The sequence below is a fragment of the Leuresthes tenuis genome, unplaced genomic scaffold, assembly GCF_036924035.1.
Source record: "Leuresthes tenuis unplaced genomic scaffold, fLeuTen1.0.hap1 SCAF_19, whole genome shotgun sequence".
Classification (NCBI taxonomy): domain Eukaryota; kingdom Metazoa; phylum Chordata; class Actinopteri; order Atheriniformes; family Atherinopsidae; genus Leuresthes; species Leuresthes tenuis.
The window spans coordinates 13,505,198-13,528,666 of record NW_027325373.1 but is presented as its reverse complement, the minus strand read 5'-3'; the positions used below and the strand labels follow the sequence as shown (position 1 = coordinate 13,528,666).

The 23,469-nt window shown below is 39.8% G+C and overlaps 1 protein-coding gene across 1 annotated transcript in view; it reads left to right on the top strand.

The window, feature by feature from the left end:
• LOC140276620 (astrotactin-2-like) overlaps window positions 1-23,469 on the top strand; it is a 258,166-nt gene that overhangs the window by 171,468 nt on the left and 63,229 nt on the right. Inside the window, exons 14-16 of the mRNA XM_072371388.1 lie at window positions 19,816-19,940; window positions 22,550-22,654; window positions 22,976-23,155. Of these exons, the coding sequence (XP_072227489.1) occupies window positions 19,816-19,940; window positions 22,550-22,654; window positions 22,976-23,155 (410 nt within the window). The remainder of the gene's footprint in view (window positions 1-19,815; window positions 19,941-22,549; window positions 22,655-22,975; window positions 23,156-23,469) is intronic.

Sequence of the window (23,469 nt, the reverse complement as noted above, 5' to 3'; positions counted from 1 at the left end):
GAACTGGCCAAACATCCTGGCAGCCTTGAAACACTTTGAAGAAGCAATGAAAGACGTCATGTGTATTTTTACATGGAATAACTGTATTTGAAGTTCTGTATGTGGTTCTCTCTATGACACTTAAAATCATCACAGTAAATTACAGGGGAAGAAATCGCAAGTGTGTTCATTTCTTTATTTACAGCTTTTGTCCCACCAAATGTGTCCAGCCCGAAGTGCACTCACAGTAACAGGCACTTTTCGATTACAGGCCACAAGCTGCTGTTTGCTTCTGCTACGACTATGAGTGAGGTCATAAAAATGTGATGCTGCTTACAAAATACTCGCGGAGAAACTATTTTGCAAAACATTTACAATGGGCAAATGTCGGCAGAAGCTGTGAAAATGTGTGTGCTCACCTCACACAAAATTGTAATTGACCTAATAATATTCACAGAAAAATGTGTCTCAAGGTAACTGCAGTTAGATATACTCAATGGATATCTTATCAAAAGAACACTATTTTGTTTCTCTGAACATCGAATGGAATGACCAGGCAGCCTCAGCTCTCCATCCACCCTTTCCCTGGGTTTATAAATTGATCATGTATGGTGCTTATTTATCTTTCCAAGAGAGTAGGCATATAGTTTCTGTAAATTCTCATTCTGTAAATTCAGAGAACCACACCTTGTCTCATCTCTACCTTCAGTTTATTACACCTTAGCAGTTCACACCTGCTCCGGGAAGCTCGGATATTTCCTGTGCTATTTGTAAGACACATCCTCAGCCCGCAGTTAAAGGCGCACGTGGCTGATTGCACGCAGCTGACAGGAAAAGCGCACATCCAGGCCCGTGTGCCAGTTTGGATAAATAACCCACTTCTCTCGCCGCTGAAGTTCATTTGAGACAAAAAGCAAAAGACAGACGAATCTACTGGGCAAAGTTTAGTCGTTTTTTGGAGAGAGCAATGGAGGGAAAAAAGGAGAAGGAAAAAAAAAAAAAACATGGTGGGGAAAAAGATGAAAGAGATCACTTTCTGATTGTATGATATAATTCAACACCAAGCTGAGAAGGAAGTAATTATTTTGTCCCAACCAAAAGATAGTTTGTATGTAATACCATTTTCATTTAATGAGCTTTAACAGATTTATTTCAGTTAATGTTTAAAAGTCACACTTTTCCATTCATCAGCCCAAGCCTAACAAGACAGGCAAAGCACACAGGAGTATAATACTTGACTCCCAGTGCCGCTAATTAAACATGTGTATTACGGCATGTCATCTCACTTAAGTACTTATTCCGCTTATCAAATCCACTGTGTCATTTACCAGAAGAACAAAAGCTTTGTCTTCTGAAAGACTAGCTCCCATAAGATTTTTCTTCACACTCGGTATATTTATAGCTGCGTTTTACACTTTTTATCCTCATCATTTTCTACACTTTCTTCCCCACCATCTTTGATATGCAGATGCGAGTCTTCTTTCACAGCCCTCCACCCCTTTTTTTCCTCACCTCCACAGTCTAGCGATTTCCTCTCCTTCACACAACACCTACTTTTCCCCGCATCAGTAGCTGAAAGGTAAATTTTAGACGACTGAGATAAATTAAATGAATTTAGTCACGACCTCGCAGGTACTGTTTTAATATGAAGATTTATGACTGTTTTGCATGTGTTTTGTTTTAAATTGAAATTACTTTGCTCAGCCCGTTGATGTGGCCACGGGAAATTTGCATGTTGCTTTCATGAAATTACAGTAATACAGTGTTGTGCAGTCATTTGTATGATAAAGTTACATATGTTAATGTGGATTTTATGGCTTAGAAAATATTCATTACTGTGTGACTGCAGATATTAAAAAAAAAAAAGCATGAAAACACCAGGAACGATCCAGTAGAAAATGTTATCTATCCTTTTTTTTTGGAAAATTTCCTCCAGTGAACTGATATTACATATCAGCATATCCCTCCAACTGTCAAATTAGGAGAAGCCTGATTTATAATCTATTTTTTTTTGTTTAGAGGCCTACAGAATATTCTTTTTTTGTTTGTTCCTGTGCACCTTTATGTACAGCGAGGGAAACGGGAGCCGATAGCTGGAGAGAAGTAAGTAAAGCGAATGTGTGAAAGATGTTCCGGCAGAGTGGCAGGTTGTCCATCAGTCTACAGGAGTACATTTTCTTTGCTGTCAAATGAATCACCAAACCTCTCAAATGTACGTGCGCACATACTCAGTATGGCGTTGGACAGTTGGATGATGTAAATTTAGCGTGGGAAAAAAAACGAGCTGATTAGCAACATTCAGTTGCAGCCTGTCATCGGAGATACTGGCGGGACACGTGCACATGTACATATATACACTGTTCCACTGAGTTTCCACAAATCTAGTTTGAAGCATACTCAGATGGAGCAGATAGTATTGGCTGTTGATTTTAGGTTTTTGGATTTTGTCCAACATAGTTTTGATCAAGCCTCTGACAGCAAAGTACCTCCTGACTCACCTTGAAAAAATTATTTCTATATGCAATCGCCAAATAATCAGAGCTGATAGTAAGTGTTCTTCATACACTGAAGTGATCAACATAGTAGCATATGCAGTATGTGATCTGAGCTCAGGATCCTATCCAGAAACAACACAGTCCTGCAGGTTCTGGGACCCCTGGTTAAAACCACGTTACTTGGGTGGAAGATAAAAAGAAGTCTAAGGCAAATTACAAAGGCAGTTTGTTAAGTTTTTGCGAGAATTTGTGTTCTGTAAACTCGAGAACTTGCAGGATAGTTTAAAAAAAAGGACGTTTTTCAACACATCACTTTGAGAAATTTGTCATTTCTAAATCAAGCTTGTGATAATTTCTTATAGATGTGCGACTTCCTTCCAAATAGTTGCCCGACAAGAGCGCACCGTCATTACGGCAGCTAGAATTCACAGTTGTGACAAATGAGATGCAGTGGTGGGGAAGGAGAAGAAAAGGAAGTTTTATGCTTTTTGTGGCTTGTGATGCTGTCGTTCATGTCGCTCGAACCGAAATGCCTTTCCCTTTCACAAAAAGCAAAAGATACAGTATGAAAATGAAAGAGACAACACTGGCTTTGTTGGGTGTTCTGCATGAACTCATCTTCGCTGCTCACCGCTCAAATGAAGGTGGCAGCACAGTGTGAATCATTTCTGAAACTGGCAACCCCCAAGGCTCACGGGCATGCAATAAACAGATAGAATTCCATGTTGCTTTGTGATTTTCAGTAGTTATCATGTTGTTGGCGAACAAAATGTTGGCTTCTACTGGGAAGTTGAGTCAACAAATATCACAAATCTTTTCTTTTTTTTTTTCCCTCATAATGAGCCAGGAGACAATGAGACAGACTGCTGGGGTGAAGGATTAAGTTACTCAGAGTTCAAGCCTCTTGTTACCCTTCCTGAAATAAAAGGTGTGCAAGCTGCTACATTTTAAGTCCCAAACATCTGAGATTTTATCTAACATTTGTCTGTACAGATAATGTATGTGTTGACATTTAAGCACTAATTAGATGAAGGATATTATGTAATTTGGAAATATCTATGTGACTATAATAGTTCTTTATTGGTCACTAAGTGGCTCACGGTTTGAGGAGTCGGCACAAAGTTTACATATGGCTTACATATCAGTGTGATATGTCGGGCCTTCTGACAGAATTTCAAATCAGAATTCAGGGTGAACTTTTATTTGGTTTGAATAGCTGTAAACGTTTTAGCAAGCGGCAAAAGATGAGAAGATATTGTGATGAAATATCAATGAAATCTTAGTACTTCACGGAATGTTCTTTGTCATCGCATCAATCAAATTGCTCTTATAATCGCGATGAAACTCTCTGCATGGGATCAATGGGATTGTAGACCATCCCCTCTCCTGAAAACTTCCCTGATGTCTTTAGAGGTTGGAATGTTTTTCTTCATTTAAATCTTTAGCCGACCCCACTGGTTTTACGTCTCCAAAATGCTGATATCGCTGTCTGACAACCATTTCTTTGACCGCTTTGGCTGTTATGTTTGCCATCATCGATTTGTTGTAAGGTCTAATGCTGACCAAGGCCCACAGGATTTTAATGTTACCCCCTTTTGTAAGAAGATGTCTGCTTTGACAAGGTTACACAGCTCACTGAATGAAAGCGTGTCCAGATAACTTTGTTTTCATCTCATCTGCCCAAAGTATGAATTGCCCAAAGTTGTCCTCTTTCTCGAGGGGATCTTTTATTGACACTAGGCGCTTTTGTGTGAAAAGGCCTTGGACCACACAGAATGGCCTTGTGCAGAGTTCTGCTTTGGTACCAGAATTGCTCGGACTAAACAGGACAGTGTTGAGCTGCAAACTTGAAAGTTGAAAACATCAAACAAAATAAAATACAGTAAAACTAAATAGAAAATAAATAAAACTAAAATTTTTCACTCCCTCGTAGTTCTCTTGTGGAACTCTCTTCTTATTCTCCGATTTCAAAACAAAAACCACCTCGTTTCGTTCAGTTTTTTTGGAAAATACGAACACGCTCATTTCAATCCCTTCTAACTGTAAAGGAGTAGAAAATGAGTGAGGCCTGCCCACTAACTCTGAGGGATATAATCAGACAACTTTTCACAGCAGAAGGCAAAAGGAGAGAACCTCTAAAGTAAGCAGAACTTTTATTGTTGCCTCGAAGCGGACGCCTGTGTCATGCACAGCTACAAAGTATGATTTTTGTCGACTGCTGCACTCTCTCACATTTGTCATACAGCTGCTGCTCTAATTTCTTATTTCCCACATGACATTTTGCTATTGACGGTCATTTGTTTAAATTGCTTCTTTTTTTCATACCCCAGTGAAATAACTGAGTGTGGTATTAATTGTGAGACCGAGGTGCTTGTCTCCAGGCTTCTGCTGGCTGAAATAATCCACGTGTGTGCAAGAATGATCAAGTAAAACGGGCTGTGCACTAAAAATATGTTTGCTTCTTTGTGTGTTTCTCTTTTTGTCAAATCACAACTGGAGTGATTGATGGTGATAAATAAAATGGATACATGCAGAGATGTGGGCTCATCTGCTCAGATGTCTGAGGGAGCAGTGTTACAGTACCTGATATCACTCTATGTACCGTATAGGAAATCAGAGGAACTCGTAGAAAACATGAAAAATGAATGTCACCTTAGTTGAGATCTAATCTATCTATCTCTATATCTATAGCTATCGCTATATCTATCTATCCGGATTGTTAGACTTACTCAGACTGTTTTTACACCCACATGCTCTGTGTATATGGAAAAGGATAAACAACATGTTCTTGCAGCTTCCAATGCACTAAGTATGCGTTACAATTGCTCAAATGAGTGTGATGTCTGGCGGTGGTTGGAGCACAGCCAGGTGTGAATGCAATCTGTACAGAAGAGCCACATTTTAGTTAGCCTTTCCCTAACATCTAAACCTAAAAGAAGAAAGATATTTTCTTAGATAAAAAAGCAAAAATACAAACAGCCCGTTCTATATGACAATAAAAAGAAGCTGAACCTAAAATGCGCAATGAATTTAGCAAGAAAGGGTGCATGTGTCGAAGTAGATCCTTCTCCAGCTTCCTGACTGAGTGTAAGGTGGGCATGTTTGGGAGATTGCTGAAGCTTTACTGTGGTGCTCAAACATTTGTGTGGGTTTGTGTTTACTTCTGTGAGGGATTGTGTTTGCTTATGTGAGTCAGTGCTCAGGCATATGTGAGAGTGATCATTCCCAAAGCACTCGCTCTCTCCTCAATAACTCGCATGGCAAGGCAGGACCTAATAGACCCTATGGCCTAATATCAGCTAATGTCAGAGAGGCTTATAGCCGACTACCTGCTGTTTGACTGCGAAGGGAGGAGGATTGGTAGAGGCAGCGATTAGGGGTTGAGAAAGAAAATGAAAAGGAAAATAAATGGAAAGAAAAAAAGCTAAATCAAAAGGGCCGAGCTGAGCAAAAGTTAGAGGTTGAAACACTAGGAGGGAGTAATTGTGGGTGAAAGGATGAAGAGTATAAACGAGATAGCAGCAGTGCAGAAAAATGAGGTTTGTTAAGCATGCAGGCTGGTGAGAAAGTAGTCATTCAGATGTAGACACAAGGCGATTTCAGGAGATATAGAGGGAGGTTCTATCAGCCTTGTAAACAAAATGTAGCTTCTCTTAAATTTTTGTTTTTCCTTTTTTTTAATAATCAGTACAAACCACTAGATTGCATTAAGTAGTTAAGTATTCAAGCGGGCAGATACGACTTTTTAGGTCTGACCAACTGCGTGTGAAGAGCATACATGGCATCTGCAAAGGCATGGTCTGGTTGTAAAAAAGGCTATATTTTAGTCTTCACCTTGATCCTATTTTAACCCTTACCAAGCACTTTGGATTTGAACTCGAACCAAACAAAGTCACTGGCTTCACCCAAGTGGTTTTATTATAACATGATGCGTTTGCATGCAAGCTAAGCAACCAGCAAAATGGCATCCATGAGGGTTGATTTTAACACAAACCACAATCCCCTTTTGTCTTGAAAATGTTGTTGTGGGGCATACTTAAAGACATCCTCTATGATCATTACAGTTGGAGGATTTCTTTGCACAGATCAGAGATCCATAGGTGTAAAAGTATGCATGAATGGCAGTGTGTCAAACTTGAGCCCTCTGGGTAATTGTCAGCTTGTCAGTCTGTACTAGGGGCAGAGTGTAGCTGGTCTTAAACACAGTGTCTGCTGTCACCGGGTCCAAATCCTCAAGATGAGCAAATATTACCAAGGTGGACTATACATTTGTGTTAACTGCTGCAATAGGACTATATTGTAGGAAATACTGATGTCACCCTACAACGAAAATACTTTAATTAGAGTGATGAGCTAACAGTTTGTTGTTGTGTTGAGCTAAATGGCTAATTCATCATACAAATGAAAGATTCAAGTCATTGATATAGAGATGTTTTTTTTTGTCCTCTAGAGATTATTACCAAGAAAAACCAACCACATGTTCGAACCTCTCTAAAACCTTTAACCTTGAGAATTTAGATTTCACATTTCACATATGATGATTTAGTAAATCTAATTACCATAGCTGGTGATGCTGTTGTGTGGGTGTGTAAGACTGATCACATCTCTTACATGCGTCACTGTCAGTAAATCAATACTGTTTGGTGGAAAATGAGAACATGAAGCATCAAATCCTTAAAACGTGATGGATTTGCCTCAAAGGGCAGAGTTAACAATGTCAGTCCTCTAAAGTGGTCTGGGTGTCTAACACTCTGACCGATGGAGAAGCTGCATCAAATCTTCTGGAATTAGTGGAAAGATATTTTTAGTATTGATTAATGAACAGCAACTGCAGAACTGAGCTGCGGGATGACGGCCCATGGAATTTTGTATTCCCTCTGGACGACTATCTGTCTTAACTCCTCTCCTTCCCCATCCTTCTGTCCCCCATCACTCTGCCCTGCTTTTCCAATTTCACCTTGCGTTGTAAATTTGCTTGTCATGAATTATTCACGAGCATGAATTCATAAATAGATGCGCGTTCCAAGCTATTTTTTGTTTTATTCAACTGAATTAAACTTTCTACATTGAGTTTTCGCCCCCACTTACTTATGCGAGGCTATATCATCAAGCTGTTAATTATTCCTCTTGTGAAATGATTTCTATAGCCTGCCTTTCAAAATGATCACTACAGGAAACAGCTCTCCTTCAGTCAACCATGTCACGTTGTTATGTTATCACACGATAACATAATAGCATTTAATCATGCCCTCATATCACCTTGAAATTGTGATATAAACTAAGATATTACAAACAGCACCCACTGTTGGCCTATTACTGCTGAGGATTATAGGGATGAAAATGGGATGAGACTCAAAAAAACCTTTTGTCTTATCTTTTATGTATCAGGGCAGCATAAAGTAGAGCAGACCTTGATACAAAAATTATTCTTGCAGTAGAAGCTTACTTCTTAATGTTTCTTTCATTGAGTGAAGACTTCTTTCCAAGAGCTTTTGAGTCTTTAATCAGTCTGGCAGTTTAGATTTTGATACAGAATGACAGAAAATAAGCAATTTGTTTTGTGTTAAATTGTTGTTGGTTTTTTTGGGTTGTTTTTCTCTGACAAAACGAGGGACAGCCAAACTATCCTGTGCCTTCGCTGTTGTACCATACGAGTAAAGATAATCCCCTGGTGTATTAGAAACAAAAAGAAGGAATTAAAAGGGAGAGGGAATTGGAGAGACAGTGGACTCTGTTTGGATTAGCAGACATACAGAATGAGGGAGATTGCTTTCAGCAAAAACTTGCAGGTGAAGTGATTGAAAGGTAGAAAAGCTATGGCTCTAATCACTTCCCCAGCTAGTTGGCCTGCACGCTCCCTCACTTTACATTAGCAAGTGTCATCTTTAAGGTTAATGCTCCCTGCCTCCAGCGTCTATTTTCACAATTTCCTGAGGCCAGAAGATATCAAGGCCCAAGAAAATGTCTACACACACTTTCATTGTGTTTCAGTTGAATACACGATTCTGGGGGACAAACGTGAGGCTGAGTGTTGATGTGTGAGAGAGCAAATCCAGAGCAGAGAGCCCAACACAAACACTGAATAATATAACACCACACAACAAGAAAACACTGGTAACACGTTTCCCTGTCATCCTACTCAAAATGTCTCCACGCATGTGCAATTACCTGCAGTGGTAACACATGCAAGCAGCCGCTCAAAACAAACTCCACCGCTCCATTAGAGGCTTTTTGATTCACAGCATCAACTCCCAAGCCCAATCAATACTGGCCATGACAAGCTGCCAGATCTGCTCCTCTCTGCGGAATCATTTGTCAGCTGAGCCATGGCTGCAGCTGTAATAAGAGATTGTAACACAACTCTCAAGGTAAACACGTTTCATTGTTTTATTACACTGCGAATTAGCCTTTTGGTGTATGCTGCCCTGCAATAAGTCTTTAATTTTTCCTCCAGGCCGGTGCCCTGGGTGACAATGGGTGCTTTATCTCCGTTACGAGTGCTCTGACTGGCCCCACTAGCACCGAGCATTTATTAAAATAAGAGATATTACAGCTGTTAAGCATATTAGGTGCAATTGGATCGGCTATGCACCCAGCTCTCATAAATCTTTGATTGTGCAGCTCAACAAATTGGTGGATGGCTCTCAAGGGCAAGTGTGGCAGAAATTTCAAAGTAATGGTAGAGCAAATGACAGGAGCAGAGCCAGTTGGATTGATTGATACAGTGAGATGACACATTTAATGTTTAATTCAGACGGTATATGATGAAGCACTAGAATTCATTCATGTTCATTAAGAAATTGATTTAAATGTTTTACAATTGGAACTTTCTCTCACTTCTCTTCATAATTGAAGGCTTGTCTAAGAACTTCCCACAACAATCTGTGCGCATTATTACAGCATGCGTGTGTTCAACAACAACGCAGATTGCGCCCATTCATTTGTTTTTGTTTTTTTAAACACATACGACGCTTTCACTCAAACCAAAATATCATGGAGCCTCGAACATGAATATTTAACCGTGTGAGTTTTAGTTTTCTCAGTGCAAATGACAAGGTTACACATTTATCGTTACTTATTGCAACTGTTAGTTGTGCAGATTTATCAGACAACTACTTTAAGTAGTAACCTTTTTCCCGAACTCGTTTGCCTTTTCGTGCCTTTCATAATTGTAGCAAACAGCTAACTCAAAATTACAAACAACATTCTCAACCTTCAATCTCAAACATTCAGTGACTAAACACATATCAACAGAAAACTTCCTGTTTGTATGTGAGAGTCTGAATGTAATGCCTCTGTATACGTGGGTTCTTACCAGGTGCTCGGGACTCCTCCCACAGTCTAAATGTATGTTAGGTTAATTGGTGGGTCTAAATTGACTGTATAATAATGAGCATGCATGGTTGTTTGTCTTATTTGTTGTGTGTGGCCCTGTGATGCGACTTGTCTAGGGTGTACCTCCCGTCAAATGGCAGCTGGGATAACTCCTTGTCTCTATATGGACATAAAGGTTATAATATGGTCAACTAACGTGCAAACCAATGATCATGTGATGGCGTCATCCTGACACGCGCTATCAATTATTGCATTAACTAACCTGAGTCCTTGGCTTGGGTAACCATATTAGTTGCATTGCCTCCTCTGGAGACAACTGTTGATCAGCATAGCACTTTTTTTTACAAATCCAGATAGCCATTTCTCAAGCAATGCATATACCTTCTTGAAGAAGAACGCTCTCTTTTTTGGGGGGTCTTCACCTCATGAATTAAAGAGATCAGTCTATTATAACTACATTTGTAAGGAATTCATGAGCTCCTAACTGTGCAGTTCTTTCGTTGTACATGGGGAACCACGTTAATAAACCAGTGCATTTTGATAAATTGTTTGGATGGCCTCAGCACCTACTATTAACAAAAAGAAACATGTAAAACTTTGGCTGTTGCAACAACAGCCCTTTAGCCTTAAAAAAAAGTCAAATAAAAAATAGTGGGCCGTCATTGTTGCCCAGGCTTTATTGAGCCCACTTGCCATGGAGAATGTGCAATGCAATTTTGAGTAATGAAAGCAACCTTTTACAACCTTGAAACCTCCATCCTGCTGGGGCCTAACGGAAAGTGTTGACCCCTGTATTTTATTGATGCAGCACAAGCTCATCCATCATACCCATCAAGAGTTCCTCTTACTTTATTTGTCAATAAAACCTTTAAAAAAACCTGTTTTTGTATATTCCGGCTCAATTTGGATGTTTCAGTGTTTTTATCTAATTCATTTGTGCTCTGGTTTCATCCTTCTTTACCGTGATAATCTCTCTGAGCACTTGGCATCTAGTCCTCTTGGACACTCCAAGTAGCTTGCAGGTCTGGAATATGCTGAGACTGGAGGAAAAAAATTGTCTTTAAGTCTTGTACACTGTACACAACAAAATTTACTTCAGCCATTTCATCCATCTATCTATCCATCCATCAGTTTGTTCATTGATCCATCCATCTATCCATTTTCTACACCCGCTGACTCCATTTCAGGATTGCATGGTCACCCATTTCAAGTATTGAAGTATCTACAAGTATCTGTTGAGTATTGAATTTACCTCGAAAGTACTCTATGTTTCAGTGTAAGTTGAATCTCTTTTTGGCCCATCCCTCCATTCATTCATTGTCTTCCGCTTATCCATAGTTGGGTCACTGAGAGAACAGGTTCAGGAGGGAAACCAAGACATCCTTCCCTCCAGCAACTCTCCAGATCCTCCTGGGGGATCCCAATGCGTTTCCAGGCCAGAAGGAATATTTAATCCCTCCACTAAGTTCTGGGTCTGCCCCAGGGCCACATCCCAGTTGGACATCCCCTGGAAACCTCTGAAGGGAGGCAACCAGGAGGCATTCTAACTAGATGCTTGAACCACCTCAACTGACTCCTTTTGATGCAGAGGAGCAGCCGCTCTACTCTGACTTCCCTACGGATGGTTGAGCTCCTCACCCTATCTTTAAGGCTGAGTCCATCCATTCTTCGAAGGAAACCCATTTCAGCAGCTTGTATCTGCGACCTCATTCTTTCGGTCACTACCCAGATCTCGTGACCATAGGTGACGGTTGGAACAAAGTTGAACCGGTAAATTGAAAGCTTTGCCTTCTGGTTCAGCTCCCTCTTTACCATAATGGACCGGAGCAGGGCCCTCATTACTGCTGACAAAGCCCCAATCCATCTGTCCATCTCTTGCTCCATCTTGCCATCACTCATGAACAATATCCCAACTCGAAGGAAGCATTCCACATTGTTCCTGTTGGTTTTTTGCCCATTTTAATTGAAATGATAAAGCTGCTTCATGATTCTGTACAAAAGGTTTTATTAAAACAGTGCCAGTTAACAACAGAGATCACTTCAAGGCACTTTAAAAAGAAAACAAATTAGTTGAACTCAAGTTTTACAATCCAGTTTGAAGCCAACTCAATCTAAATTGATGCAGTCCGCTTTAAATCAGTTTAATGTGATGATATGTCTATATGGTCACTTCCTCATGAGCTTTTCCACTCACAGCTAAACTGTTCCCGTTCAAATCTTGGCCGGGGCTTTCTTTGTGGTGTTTGCATATTATCCCTCTGCAGGGGTGGGTTCTATCCCAGTTTTCAAGCTTCTTCCTTCAGTCTAAAAACATCAGTTTAATTGGTGATTCCTGAATCTATTTCACAGAGCCTTCACGGAGGTATCTGTCTGTGTCATTCTTAGCTCCTGCAGACATCCTTTTTTTTTTCCCAGTGGAGACAGACAAACATGTAGTCCTCCTATGAACAAAGCATAGGCTCCAGAGATGATGCTACGAGTTTTCACACGAAGAGGACAAAGTGCTGAAAGCCATAAATAGCAAAGAAACACGGATGAAAGGCTTAGACAACAGCTGCACTGGGCAGTCTTCATTATTTAACACTTAGTTTCACTTCATCACAAAGCAGATATTTGTCCACCTTGACCTCTGTGTTTTCCACAGCAGAGCAAAGCTAAAGAAACCACAGCGCTAATACAAATAAGAGCAGCCCACTGCTTAAATCTTTCCACATACTTATGACGCTGTCCCGAGGTGGCAGAAAAATGTTGAAGATGAATGCTTGCACGACACCTATTGAGAGCGCACAGAGATCTATGTTCAGTGGTGAGGAAAATTCCCTTTTAACAGGATTTCGATCAACACCAGACTCGGAGTCGGGAGCCATCTGTGTCAACCAGTTGGAGGGTGAGAAGGACATCCAAGAGACGCAAACAAATTCTGTAACACAAGGCAAGGAATACCTGCTGTGGGAGAGAAAACAAAGAATGCAAGTTAGAAAACAGAAATAATTGCATATACGTACATGTATAGTAAAGAGTGCAGAGTGAGGAGAGGTGCTCAGTATATCATGAGTCCCACAGCAGCTTAGATCTATAGCATATGAAAATACTGCACATCTTGGTATAAAGTTTTAATCAGTTTTTCATATCATCCCACATTGCCCAATTAAGTAGCACCTGAAAAGGATGAAAGCCTGCAAACATGCGTGTGTTTATCATTTGGATTTGGAAAACAGAGTGGATTGATCGCTTGAGAAATATGCATGTAGTGTGGAGTCATCAAAGTACTCGCTTTTGAAAAATAGGTCGGATTCAGAGAGAGGTGTCTTGTCTAATGAAGTACAACCTGCGCCGGATACTATCAGAAGTAGTGCGGAAGAGGAAAAATTGGTTTTGTGTGACTTAACTCATTACAATATGTGGTTTAGAAATCCCAAAAGCACTTTCAGGTGTATGATGATGCTGCCTGTGTTTTACACTTCCAGTGGCCCTTTGAACAATGCCGAATAACAAAAAGTTTAAATGGAAATTCAAGTAAACAATCTAGATTCTGTTTAGAATTTTGCCTTTGTTTTTTTTTTGCATAGTGCCACATTGTCTATATTTTCTGCTTGAGCCAACTGTTTTGAACACAAGCATTTTTCTTTTGTCTGTGCTGCCTTTTGTTTCACTCGACTGTTTCAAACACTCAGTAATTATCCCATTCAGGGATGAATCCCAACAGCATGGCAGCCAATAGAAATTATGAACCCGCTGTGTCATGCTAAGTCAAATTTCCCTTTGCCGCACGTTATCAGGCTTTATGCGGAAGGAGAAGACTGTGAGGAGACCGCTGATGAATGAACACCACGTGAAAATAACTGATATCATCTACTTGCAGCTGAATAATGAGGATTTGCAGGATAGTGTTCTTTATTTTATTTTGGAATATATAGCTTGCATGACTCATAATTCTTCTTCATATGAGCAATTCATGGAGGGAGGCTATATATATTTTGTTGGCAAACACTGTTGCAAGTGTTTTTGCTGCAATGTGTTTCTTGAGCTTTTACCTTCTTTAAGAAAATGAGAAAAGCAGAAAAAAAGATCTGGCCAACTGCAAACTGCTCATATAGCTTGTTGGGGAGAAAAAAAGGAGCTTTTGCCAAACGGGAAAACTTTTTCTTCCCTTCTGCATCAGCAAAGGTATTTCCTTCCTCTTTCCTGATCTTCCTTTGTCCACTCTGACACCCTTTCAACTTACCCAGTATGCTGCAGCAATTTTCATCTTCGTCTTCATCTTCTACAAACCTTTTCTCCTACGTGCACTGCACTGGCACCCAGTGGCTGCTCACACACAGTTTAAAGCACCATTGTTAGTCGGTAGCCTAAAATGCTACCAAGGGATTACTACCCTGTGATTGCTCGGCTTCTGGTTCACTGTCCATCTCTTCTCTGTGGTGAACTGACCATCTATTCTCCCTCTCTGCACACTTTAGCCCCTTCACAGGTTGGACTCTTCTGTGCTCTGGTATCCCAGTTGAAAAGTAATCTTTCCATCTCTGTCAGAACGATAATCACTTCCTGTCGAGACATCCTGAAGACGGTCTCCTCTGCACTTCAGCTCTGTGCCTAACTGACCCCTAAAATCTTGCATTTGCACACACAGAACAGCCCTGCTTATGATGGTGTTTTATTGTGGAATATAATAATAATAAAGCTGTTAATTGACTTGCACATAATTGCTGAGGGAGCATGTACTCCACCGTTTTCAGCTTTAGCTCCCACATATCAAAGTAAAGTCTCTTGGAGTCCACATATTCAGTGTGGCAACCACATTTACCAGCCTTTTATTTGACACAGAAACAGAGCAGCCTCTAGTGGTTAGCTTTGGGAGCTTCCTTCCCCAATATAAAGTTGGATATTTGTTGATTGATGGACCATGGAGTTCAGACTGCTTGACTGTTTTATAATTGAATACTCTAGATAAGTTTTAATTATTTAAAACTACAATGCTTGCCATATACCACACTCTTACTTGTCAGTCTCATACTTGCCTAACTCAGACATTGCTTTGACAACACACATTTAACTGATGGTGCTGTCATGATGTCATCATGTTTTTTTTCTCTCATTCTTTTAACCAAATGATGTGATACTAACTCACAGAGACTTATTCCAACATAACTTAACAAGCACATAACAAGTAATTCCTGTTAAAATTTATAAATCTAAACTCTTTATTTTAAAGGGAAACTATCACAACCACTGAAATAATGTTCCAAAATGTGCTAGGAAGGAGCTTAAAGGGTTATCTCCTTGTTCAGCTTTGACTTAAAAGGGTTATACATGCTCAATAAGCAGCTGAGCCAGAACAGAGACTGCGATGGCCTTTGTAAGCTTGGCACCAAGGACTTGTATGTATATTCAATTCTCTTTTCCTCTGGGGTTTAGGGAATATTTGTTCGTGTTTGCCTCAGCCCACAAAAGCAGTTTCTAAAAGAGCGGAAAGAGCATCCTGCATGTCTTACACTTTGGTGAAGCAGATTTCCTCATCATTAAGGGAGCTGTTTGATGCCAAGTTCAATTAGTGTGGAACCCACTGTATGGAAGTACCTGTAATTTATGTTCTGAAACAAAGGTTTGGCAGCTCATAACTGTTCATAAGGCTGGAAATTTCTCATGAATAGCGTGTGCAAGATTTTGTCAAAGTCAACATATTGCCAAATTTCCATATTGAAATTTCTGTGCCTGGTGAGTGCAGTGACCTCCCATTTTGTAGAGGTCTCAAAATTGTCAAACGGCATCAAATACATCATGACAGTGACAAACGGGCTCATGTAATGAGTAATAATAATGTAAGTCCCAATTTTAAAGTTTGAGTTACTGAATTGTTGCAGGATGTCATTGTAGTTAAGATTCAGTGAGTATGTTTTAACGTGTTTGATTGGTGTCGTGATGTGGCAATGAGATTTCAATAAGGCCTCACATTTGGAAGAGCCGAGTACCTTGAATGATATTTAGACAAGTAATGCTCCGTATCAGTGATGCAGTCGCACTCACATTGACGAACAAACCCAAAACACACCAATCAGTGACGACATTCAAAGCATCCGACTAATATTGTCGAGTTCTCCTCATCCTAGTTCTCATATTATAAACTCTGATAGATTCACAATCACACAAAGAAAGGCATAAAAGAAACATCCATTTATGTACTATACCCACTTATGCTGAGAGGGTTACAGGGATGCACAAAAATGACAAAAACGACTTGAAGATAAATCTCATTGTTTCTTATCAACAGATTGGAAGAGAGAGCTGGCGTAGAACTGTGGGCAACAGAGAGCAAACCAGAAAGGTTTACCGCTGGGCACTTGGCTGAGCACACAGCAAACTGTTGTTACAGCGTGTCTGCAGGGAGAAATTCTGAAATCGACACCGTGCTGTGAATTGCAGAAATAAACTATTTGGATGTGAGACCTGAGTTGAAGTGTGTATTAATAATCAGATGCACCTTACAAGTGTTTGCACTGAAATAGTACACACATAATTCAGGAAGAGACAAAAGGAGAGTAAGAAAAAAAGGGCGAGATAAGGTAGGATGAGAACGTGTCTTAGACATATGCTGTCGTTCTTCCAGATGAAATTCTATTTACACACGGGGATGCTGAGTTTGTATTTTGGAGATTCTCATTCAAATGGAACTCAAACAGGATGGAAGGACAGTATGTGTGCACTTCTTTTTATGAACACACGTGAGGTACCGAATTAAATATAAGTAAATATGCATGTTTTTTTTTGTTTTTTTTTGCATTTCCCAGCAAGTCGATTTTTTAAAAATGTTTTAAATTTATTTTTTTGTCTGGAATGTTCGACTTTGGTGTGAAGTGGAATCAGGAGAAGGTAGACATGGTTTAAAGATGCCACATCATGCTCATTTTCAGGATCATGATTTCTTTTTGTTGTTGTTGTTGTTTAGATGGGCATGCCTGCTTCATTTTGTTGGTTTGTTTGTCTTTAAAGACTTTATAAACATACTGTACTTTGCTGCAGCACCTTTTACCCCCTGATGGCTGAAATGTTCCATGGAAGCCCCTCTACCATCAAGGCATTCTCCTTCTTAAAGACCCAGCCTGCTCTGATTGGTCGCTCGATGGGTCCAAAGTGACAAAAATTCGAACCCTCCTGTTCATTTTTTGTTTGAAGTGTGCCAATCTGGTCCTCTGTGGGAGAGAGTCACTCCAGGGGCTTTGTAGCTTTGTAGACCTTTTACTGTCAGGAAAAACAAGTTGCTGTGTGCGACACACTGAAAATAAGAGGTGATCTTGCACAAAAAGCTTGTATAAGCAAGGACAGATCAGAGAGGATTAGAGAAGGGAAATCAGACACACGATGGAGGCAGAAAACGGCTCATAAAAATTAAGCTGCAGATGTATCAACAATACATGCAAACCAGTGTGTCAGCCCACTTAAATGGATGAAACTTAGTAAAAGAGATTAAATATAACCTTACTTGCTTGATGCTTTGTCATGTCACTGCAAATACACAGGTATAATTAACACGATTGATTATTCAAAGTCGATTTTTCTTCTTTTTTTTCTTTTATGTCAGAGCCAGTTACAAGACCTGGAATTGTTCGTGCTGATTTACTGTCGCCAGTCACTGTAAACCTAAATGAAACTAAGATACCATCAATGTAATTCATTACATCTGTGCTTTCCTCTGTAGAGCGAAATTGCTGTGCGAACAGGTCAGTTATCTGAATTATTATATCGATTTTCATAGCAGCTCTTATTTTTCACGGAGGACTGTTTAATATTTCATTGGGGAAGTAGTTGTTGAACACTAAGCCGCTCTGTCTCAAAGAAATTCATGAAAGGAGTATTACTTTGTAACACTGCATTAAATGGTGGAGTGGTCTGTGTTTAATGCATTATTTGCCAGTGTACCACAGAAAGCAACTAGACTCTCTTTAAAAAACATGGTTACCAGGTTACACCGACACCATGGCCTTTGCAAAAAGAAAACTCTTCCTCTTCTGATGTTTTTCATGTAACGTTGGGCTGCCTTAAATTCTATATTTTTCTAAACCAACTCAAATAGTTTTGGTCGCTAAGCTTAACTATTCTTTTTAATTGAAAAATGAGTCAACAATAAGACAGTTTCACCCAGGAATCGAACTAAAATGCATGTGTTTAACGTCAGAATCTTCCACTTGCACTTGTGAGCGTTCATCCCTCAACGCCTGGCACAACTTAGGTCCGACACGACAGTAACTTTGGGCTTCTACCACAAAAAGACTTCTACATTGGCATTATTTCTGTGTTGATTCTTTTGGAATTTTGTTTTTGCTGCTCATTAAGAGTAAGGCATTATAAATCTTAATAAAAAAAAAAGTCCCTTTTCATCCCAAGGGAAAATAAGTTGGGCATTTGCCTTGACATTCTAAACGACCATTTGTGTTTGATGACAATAATCTGTCTTAAAAGACAAGCAACCGGCTCATTTTCTTAACCACATTGGTTTGTTTGGGTCACAGCGGCACAGATAGATGTCTCTCCTCGTAATGAGCTGTCAGTAGAATAAATGCGAGTTTCCTCTGACACACACCTAAACCAATCAGCCAGACAAACACCTATTTGCTGTCTTACAGTGCCAGACTTAACATTTATGTAGATTGTTGTGACATCCACATTTACAGATCTACATGTATATATTTGTTCCTTTTGCTTATCCATCAAAGATGGACAAAGAGGAATGATTGGTAATGAACATGTTGTCCGTCACGCTTGGGCTTGATACTTTCTTCGCCCTCCAAATCAGGTCCATTTTTAGTTTGATTCGAGCAACTTTATGACAAACTGCAGAGAAACATTGCACTCTTTACTTGACTTTCAACCCTGTAATGTGAAAGGGTGTTGCAAAGTGGTTAAAGGAAAGGAACTACTTTCAGAGTGTCAAGGACAGTGCATGTCGAGGCCTGAAAATCCATAGAGCTACACATCATCTTGGTCCACACTCTAAAGGCTCTCTGAGCCACTGCGTGAAGCAGGCTGATTTAGTTTAGAAATCAATATGTTTTCTGTGAGCATAAGCCATGGTAATCTTTTTACAGCACCTCTTCTCTCCCTCTTTCCTCTCATCATTGCCCTTGAGTCGATCCTTTCACCCCCTCCATTCTTACCAAGGGACCAGGATTGCTTCTAGCAGGCTTTGTGGTTGGAGTAGGCACAGAGAGACGGGATGGAAATTTTATGAATAGTGAAACTACCCACTCCACCCCACCCCCTTAGTTTCCACAGCACAGGGACTGAGCTGTAAGACTTGGTCCCATAAAAGTGGATTAAGGGAAATGGGTTGCTGCTGCTTGCCATCCTCTCAGGATGGAGCAAGAAACTTATTTGACGGGAAATGAACTGCAGCTCCTTCAGTTTAGCTAAAATGTCCATCTACTCTAAAAAAATTAGCTGAGGAGAGGTTGAGCATCTGTCCACTTGTACGGCTCCTGCTATTTATTTTGAAGATTATTTGTCCACTGACATATTTTATCAAGGTGCCAATACATTTTAAAAAAGGAAGAATTTTACTGTTCTGCACTCAAGCTGAGGGACACAACCAGTTTGTTTATTTGAGTCTCGCTCATGTGAAACAGAAAGCAAGAAATTGAATATGAAACAAAATATACACATTCTTATGTCTGAAGCTTTTAGGCAGCCAATTAGCCTCTAGTACCTATATTGTAAATTATGTGAGGCAGAGTTGAAATTGAAAATACCACCACATAAAGCATTATCATTCAACAATAGTGGAATCTCCAAATCCCAGTCTCTGAATGATGCATTCAGGAGCTGGACAGGGCAATGGAACATGCCAGGATTGCAGATCTAAACTACTGTTGTTTTCATAAAGTTCAGAATTTGTAGCTGCTTCCCTGACTATTAAACACAACCTTTAAATTCCTTTAGTTACCTTAAAGAGGTAGAGGTGGGATACTGACTTTGTCTTCTTATTTTCCCTCTTTCTTTCTTTCTTTCACCTCAGGGACAACAACTTCATTAAGGACTTTCCCCAGCTAGCCGATGGTCTAATGGTCATCCCCTTACCAGTAGAGGAACAATGTCGAGGGATCTTGTCAGAGCCATTACCCAACCTGCAGCTCCTCACAGGTGAGAACATTTAGGGAAACGCTGGGGTGGGTGTGTGCATTTTCCTCCAACCCTGTGTGGTCACCGACTGCTTTGCACTTCACTGGCACAAAATCAAAGTCTTTGACTTGATAAATATAGATTTGATTAAAAGCAATAGAAATAACTAAACTCAAACCCTCCCTCAAAGTGCAACCACTTCTCACAGTAGTCCCTCCTTTAACTGCTGCTTTGAGACCAGCAATTTTGCAAAGCTGGTCTTTTCTGGTGAAACCACGTGGAACTGGTTGTAAGTAAGGCATCCACAGCACACGATTCCCACAAGGTTGCGTGGAAGTGCGAATGTGTTTTTGTGTATTTTACAATGTAAGTGCAGTGAAAAAGTCTGCAACTTCCAATTTATTTCTTTAATTTCTTGTTCTCAATATCACTTTTACATAAAAAATTCTGATACAATGCTGTATTCCATAACAACTCAGTCAGAAGTCAGTTTTAGATTAACAAGCAATTATTTTTCTCCTCTGGTTTAAAGTCTTATTCTATTCTCCTTCCTGTAGCAACACCAGGAAAAATTTGTGAACCTTAAAACTATGTGCTCCTCACTTGTTTTGAAGTACACTAGCATTCATTGTGCATTTTCGTGCCTGAGATACCACAGTTCACAGCTTTGGCCTCCAGCCTGGCTTGACACTCTTATGGTTTACGGTACCACGTAGCACACAAGCATAGGGATAACAACAAACTTTCGCCGTACTAACTGTGGCGAGGGAGTCATTTGTCATTACAAATACAGGCAGAGGGGGTTAACAAAGTACTGTTATCTTTACAAAACAAAATTAAAAGAAGAAACGAAACAAAAAAAGGTTGCTGCAAAGAGACAACACTTTGGGAGGAAGTGAGGAAGAAAAGACAGAGTATGAATGAAGGGCACAGGACAAAAATAAACATCAGATTGGATTATACTGGTGGAGAGAGCTCCGGAAAAAACAGGGTGACAGACAGATACAGAGTTATCTTCATTGTTGTTATCGCTAAGTAACGACTGATTAGCTCTTTTGTTCTGTTGCGATTCATTTGCTCGACTGTTGGTAAAACTCATGAAAAGAATTTGATCACAATCATTATGTTCTCTACACTGCTGAGGCTGTAAATCGGAGAAGACTGAAGCTGTGGTTGATTCCTATAATAAAACTAGTGAAATGTGTTTTTATACCCAATGTATTTACTTAAGTGCTATAACCCTCTTTTTTATCATCTCTGCCTCACAGATGAAGCCTCAGTTAGTCACCTTAGTTCTGTTTCAGACTAACATAGAAATAAGTTGATCTCAAATAAAAATGTTTGGTCAGTTTGTGCAAATTTCATGAACAAATGCTTGAAAGAAAGGAAGCCTTTTACAATGTTCTCTGCTGTCTCGCAAAGTACAATGAACAATTCGGCTGTATGGCAGTGCATATACAGGTTTCAAACAGGTTTTTTTTTTCTTTTTAGTTATGTCTCACAAATGCAGAGAGAGCTTGATTTAATTCACTGTGAATTGCCATTGTGTACACACTGTACTATGAAAGTAATCTAGTCTTACCTTGATTATACATCAGTTCCAACATCCCCCCTCCAAATTGCATTTACCAATGGTTTTAAAGATTTTAAAACGTTACCAGCCAGCTATTTCTTCAGCTTTTCATGCCATTAAAAAATGTCAGTTGACTGGAACAATAGGTGGCAAGTGAAGATCAGAAAGACCAGGAAAAGTCTGCTTGTAGGATCTCAAGAAAAGCGAGTCTACATGTGACCGCAAAAAGCTTTTAGAAGATGTTGCAAAAGCATCTCTTGATAGCTTATAACAGTAACTGAGTAGTGCCCATACTTTGGTATGCCACTGCTTATATAGGAACTTATAAACTCCAAGACTTAACCCACTATTTCATCCTGTTATCCCTTTTTTTCACTATTCCATTCCATTTCATCCTGTGGAAGACAGAGCCAGTCAGACATTTGGCCCAAAACCTCCTCCACCTCTGCTCCCTAATCCTTCCATTAGCTAAATTGGCATTTGGTCCACACTGACCCCTGAGATATTTAACTTGGGATTCGCTTTCTCCACAATTGAACTCACACACACACACATGCATAGAGGAACTAAATTGCCCTTCTTTTGCTGTGCATGAACGTCTCAGGTGTAAAACCGTTTGCACAGGATCAAGGTTTGCGTAAGCAGTATATTTATTTATATATTTCCCTTGCTCTTTACTTTCATGGCTTTAGTTCTAAACTGGTGTGAAAGTTTGGTAATTGAATTGCACAGAAAGCCAAGATTGCTCGCACTTCTAATGTCAGCAATCCAATTGAACTTCAAACCGCTCTATATATCACCATTGATCCAGGAGCAGCTGGCTCATGGACTGCGATGATAAATTATGTTAAGGCAATAATGGAAAACAACGGGGGGTGCAATAAGCTGTACAAATGAAATGATGGATTTCATTTGTCTTTTCATTTGATTTGAATTTCACCTTCTTTCTTTATGAATCTAACCTTGTATTTTGTTCAAAATGTGTTTATCTGTGTGCCATCTGTCATATTGTATTGAGTTTGTCCCATAACTTTTTCCCGTGTTTCTTACTCCTTAGGAGAAGCCCAGTTCAGTGAGGCAGTGGGCTACCCAATGATTCAACAGTGGAGAGTGCGCAGCAACTTGTACAAAGTCAAACTCAGCTCCATTACCTTATCTGCAGGTCAGTATCCAAACAACATAATCATGATTTTGTCACTTGTCGTTAGGTGAATCTTAGAAATTCATCAATACACAAACAGGATAGGTTGCCTCTGCTGCTGTACGCCATGTTGTTCTCAGTTATGGTCTAATCACTGCAACCTATGCAATCGACCGAACTGCCTGGCTGTCTATTTGGGCAACTGTTGGACAACTCTTGATAGATCTTGATATTGATATTCATTGCGCACGCAATGAAGCACATCGATGCCACAACCTTGTCCGCTCCTCATCATTCAGGACAGAAAATGACACTTGTTCCATCTCATTCTTAACCTGGTAGGCTTTTCTAAGGTGCTGAAAACACTGTCAGCAGAGAGCACGCGTGAGGAGCTTCTGGCTTTTCTCCAACAATATGGCAGTCATTATGTGTCTGAGGCCTTGTATGGCTCTGAGCTCAGCTGCAGCATCTACTTCCCCAGCAAGAAGGCGCAGCAGCAGCTCTGGCTGCAGTACCAGAAGGGTGAGTGTGCCGATAGAAACATGTTGAATTTAAGAAGCATGAATTAAGACGCCATCCTTGTCTCCATTTTTTTTTTTTTTTTTTGAGAATTATTTTACTTCAATTTCAGGATTAATCGATATCTGAATATAGAGTACACAAGGTTATATTTGAACATTTATGAACTCCATCTTCTATTTATCCATCTTCAGGTAAATTTTATTATTTTAAACATTGCTTTGACATAGCATCACCCAAAGAAAAAATAGCTCGTTTGTAGCACTGATTCATTTTAATTGAGCTGTGACCTGGACATTTAGCTCATGCTGTACGAC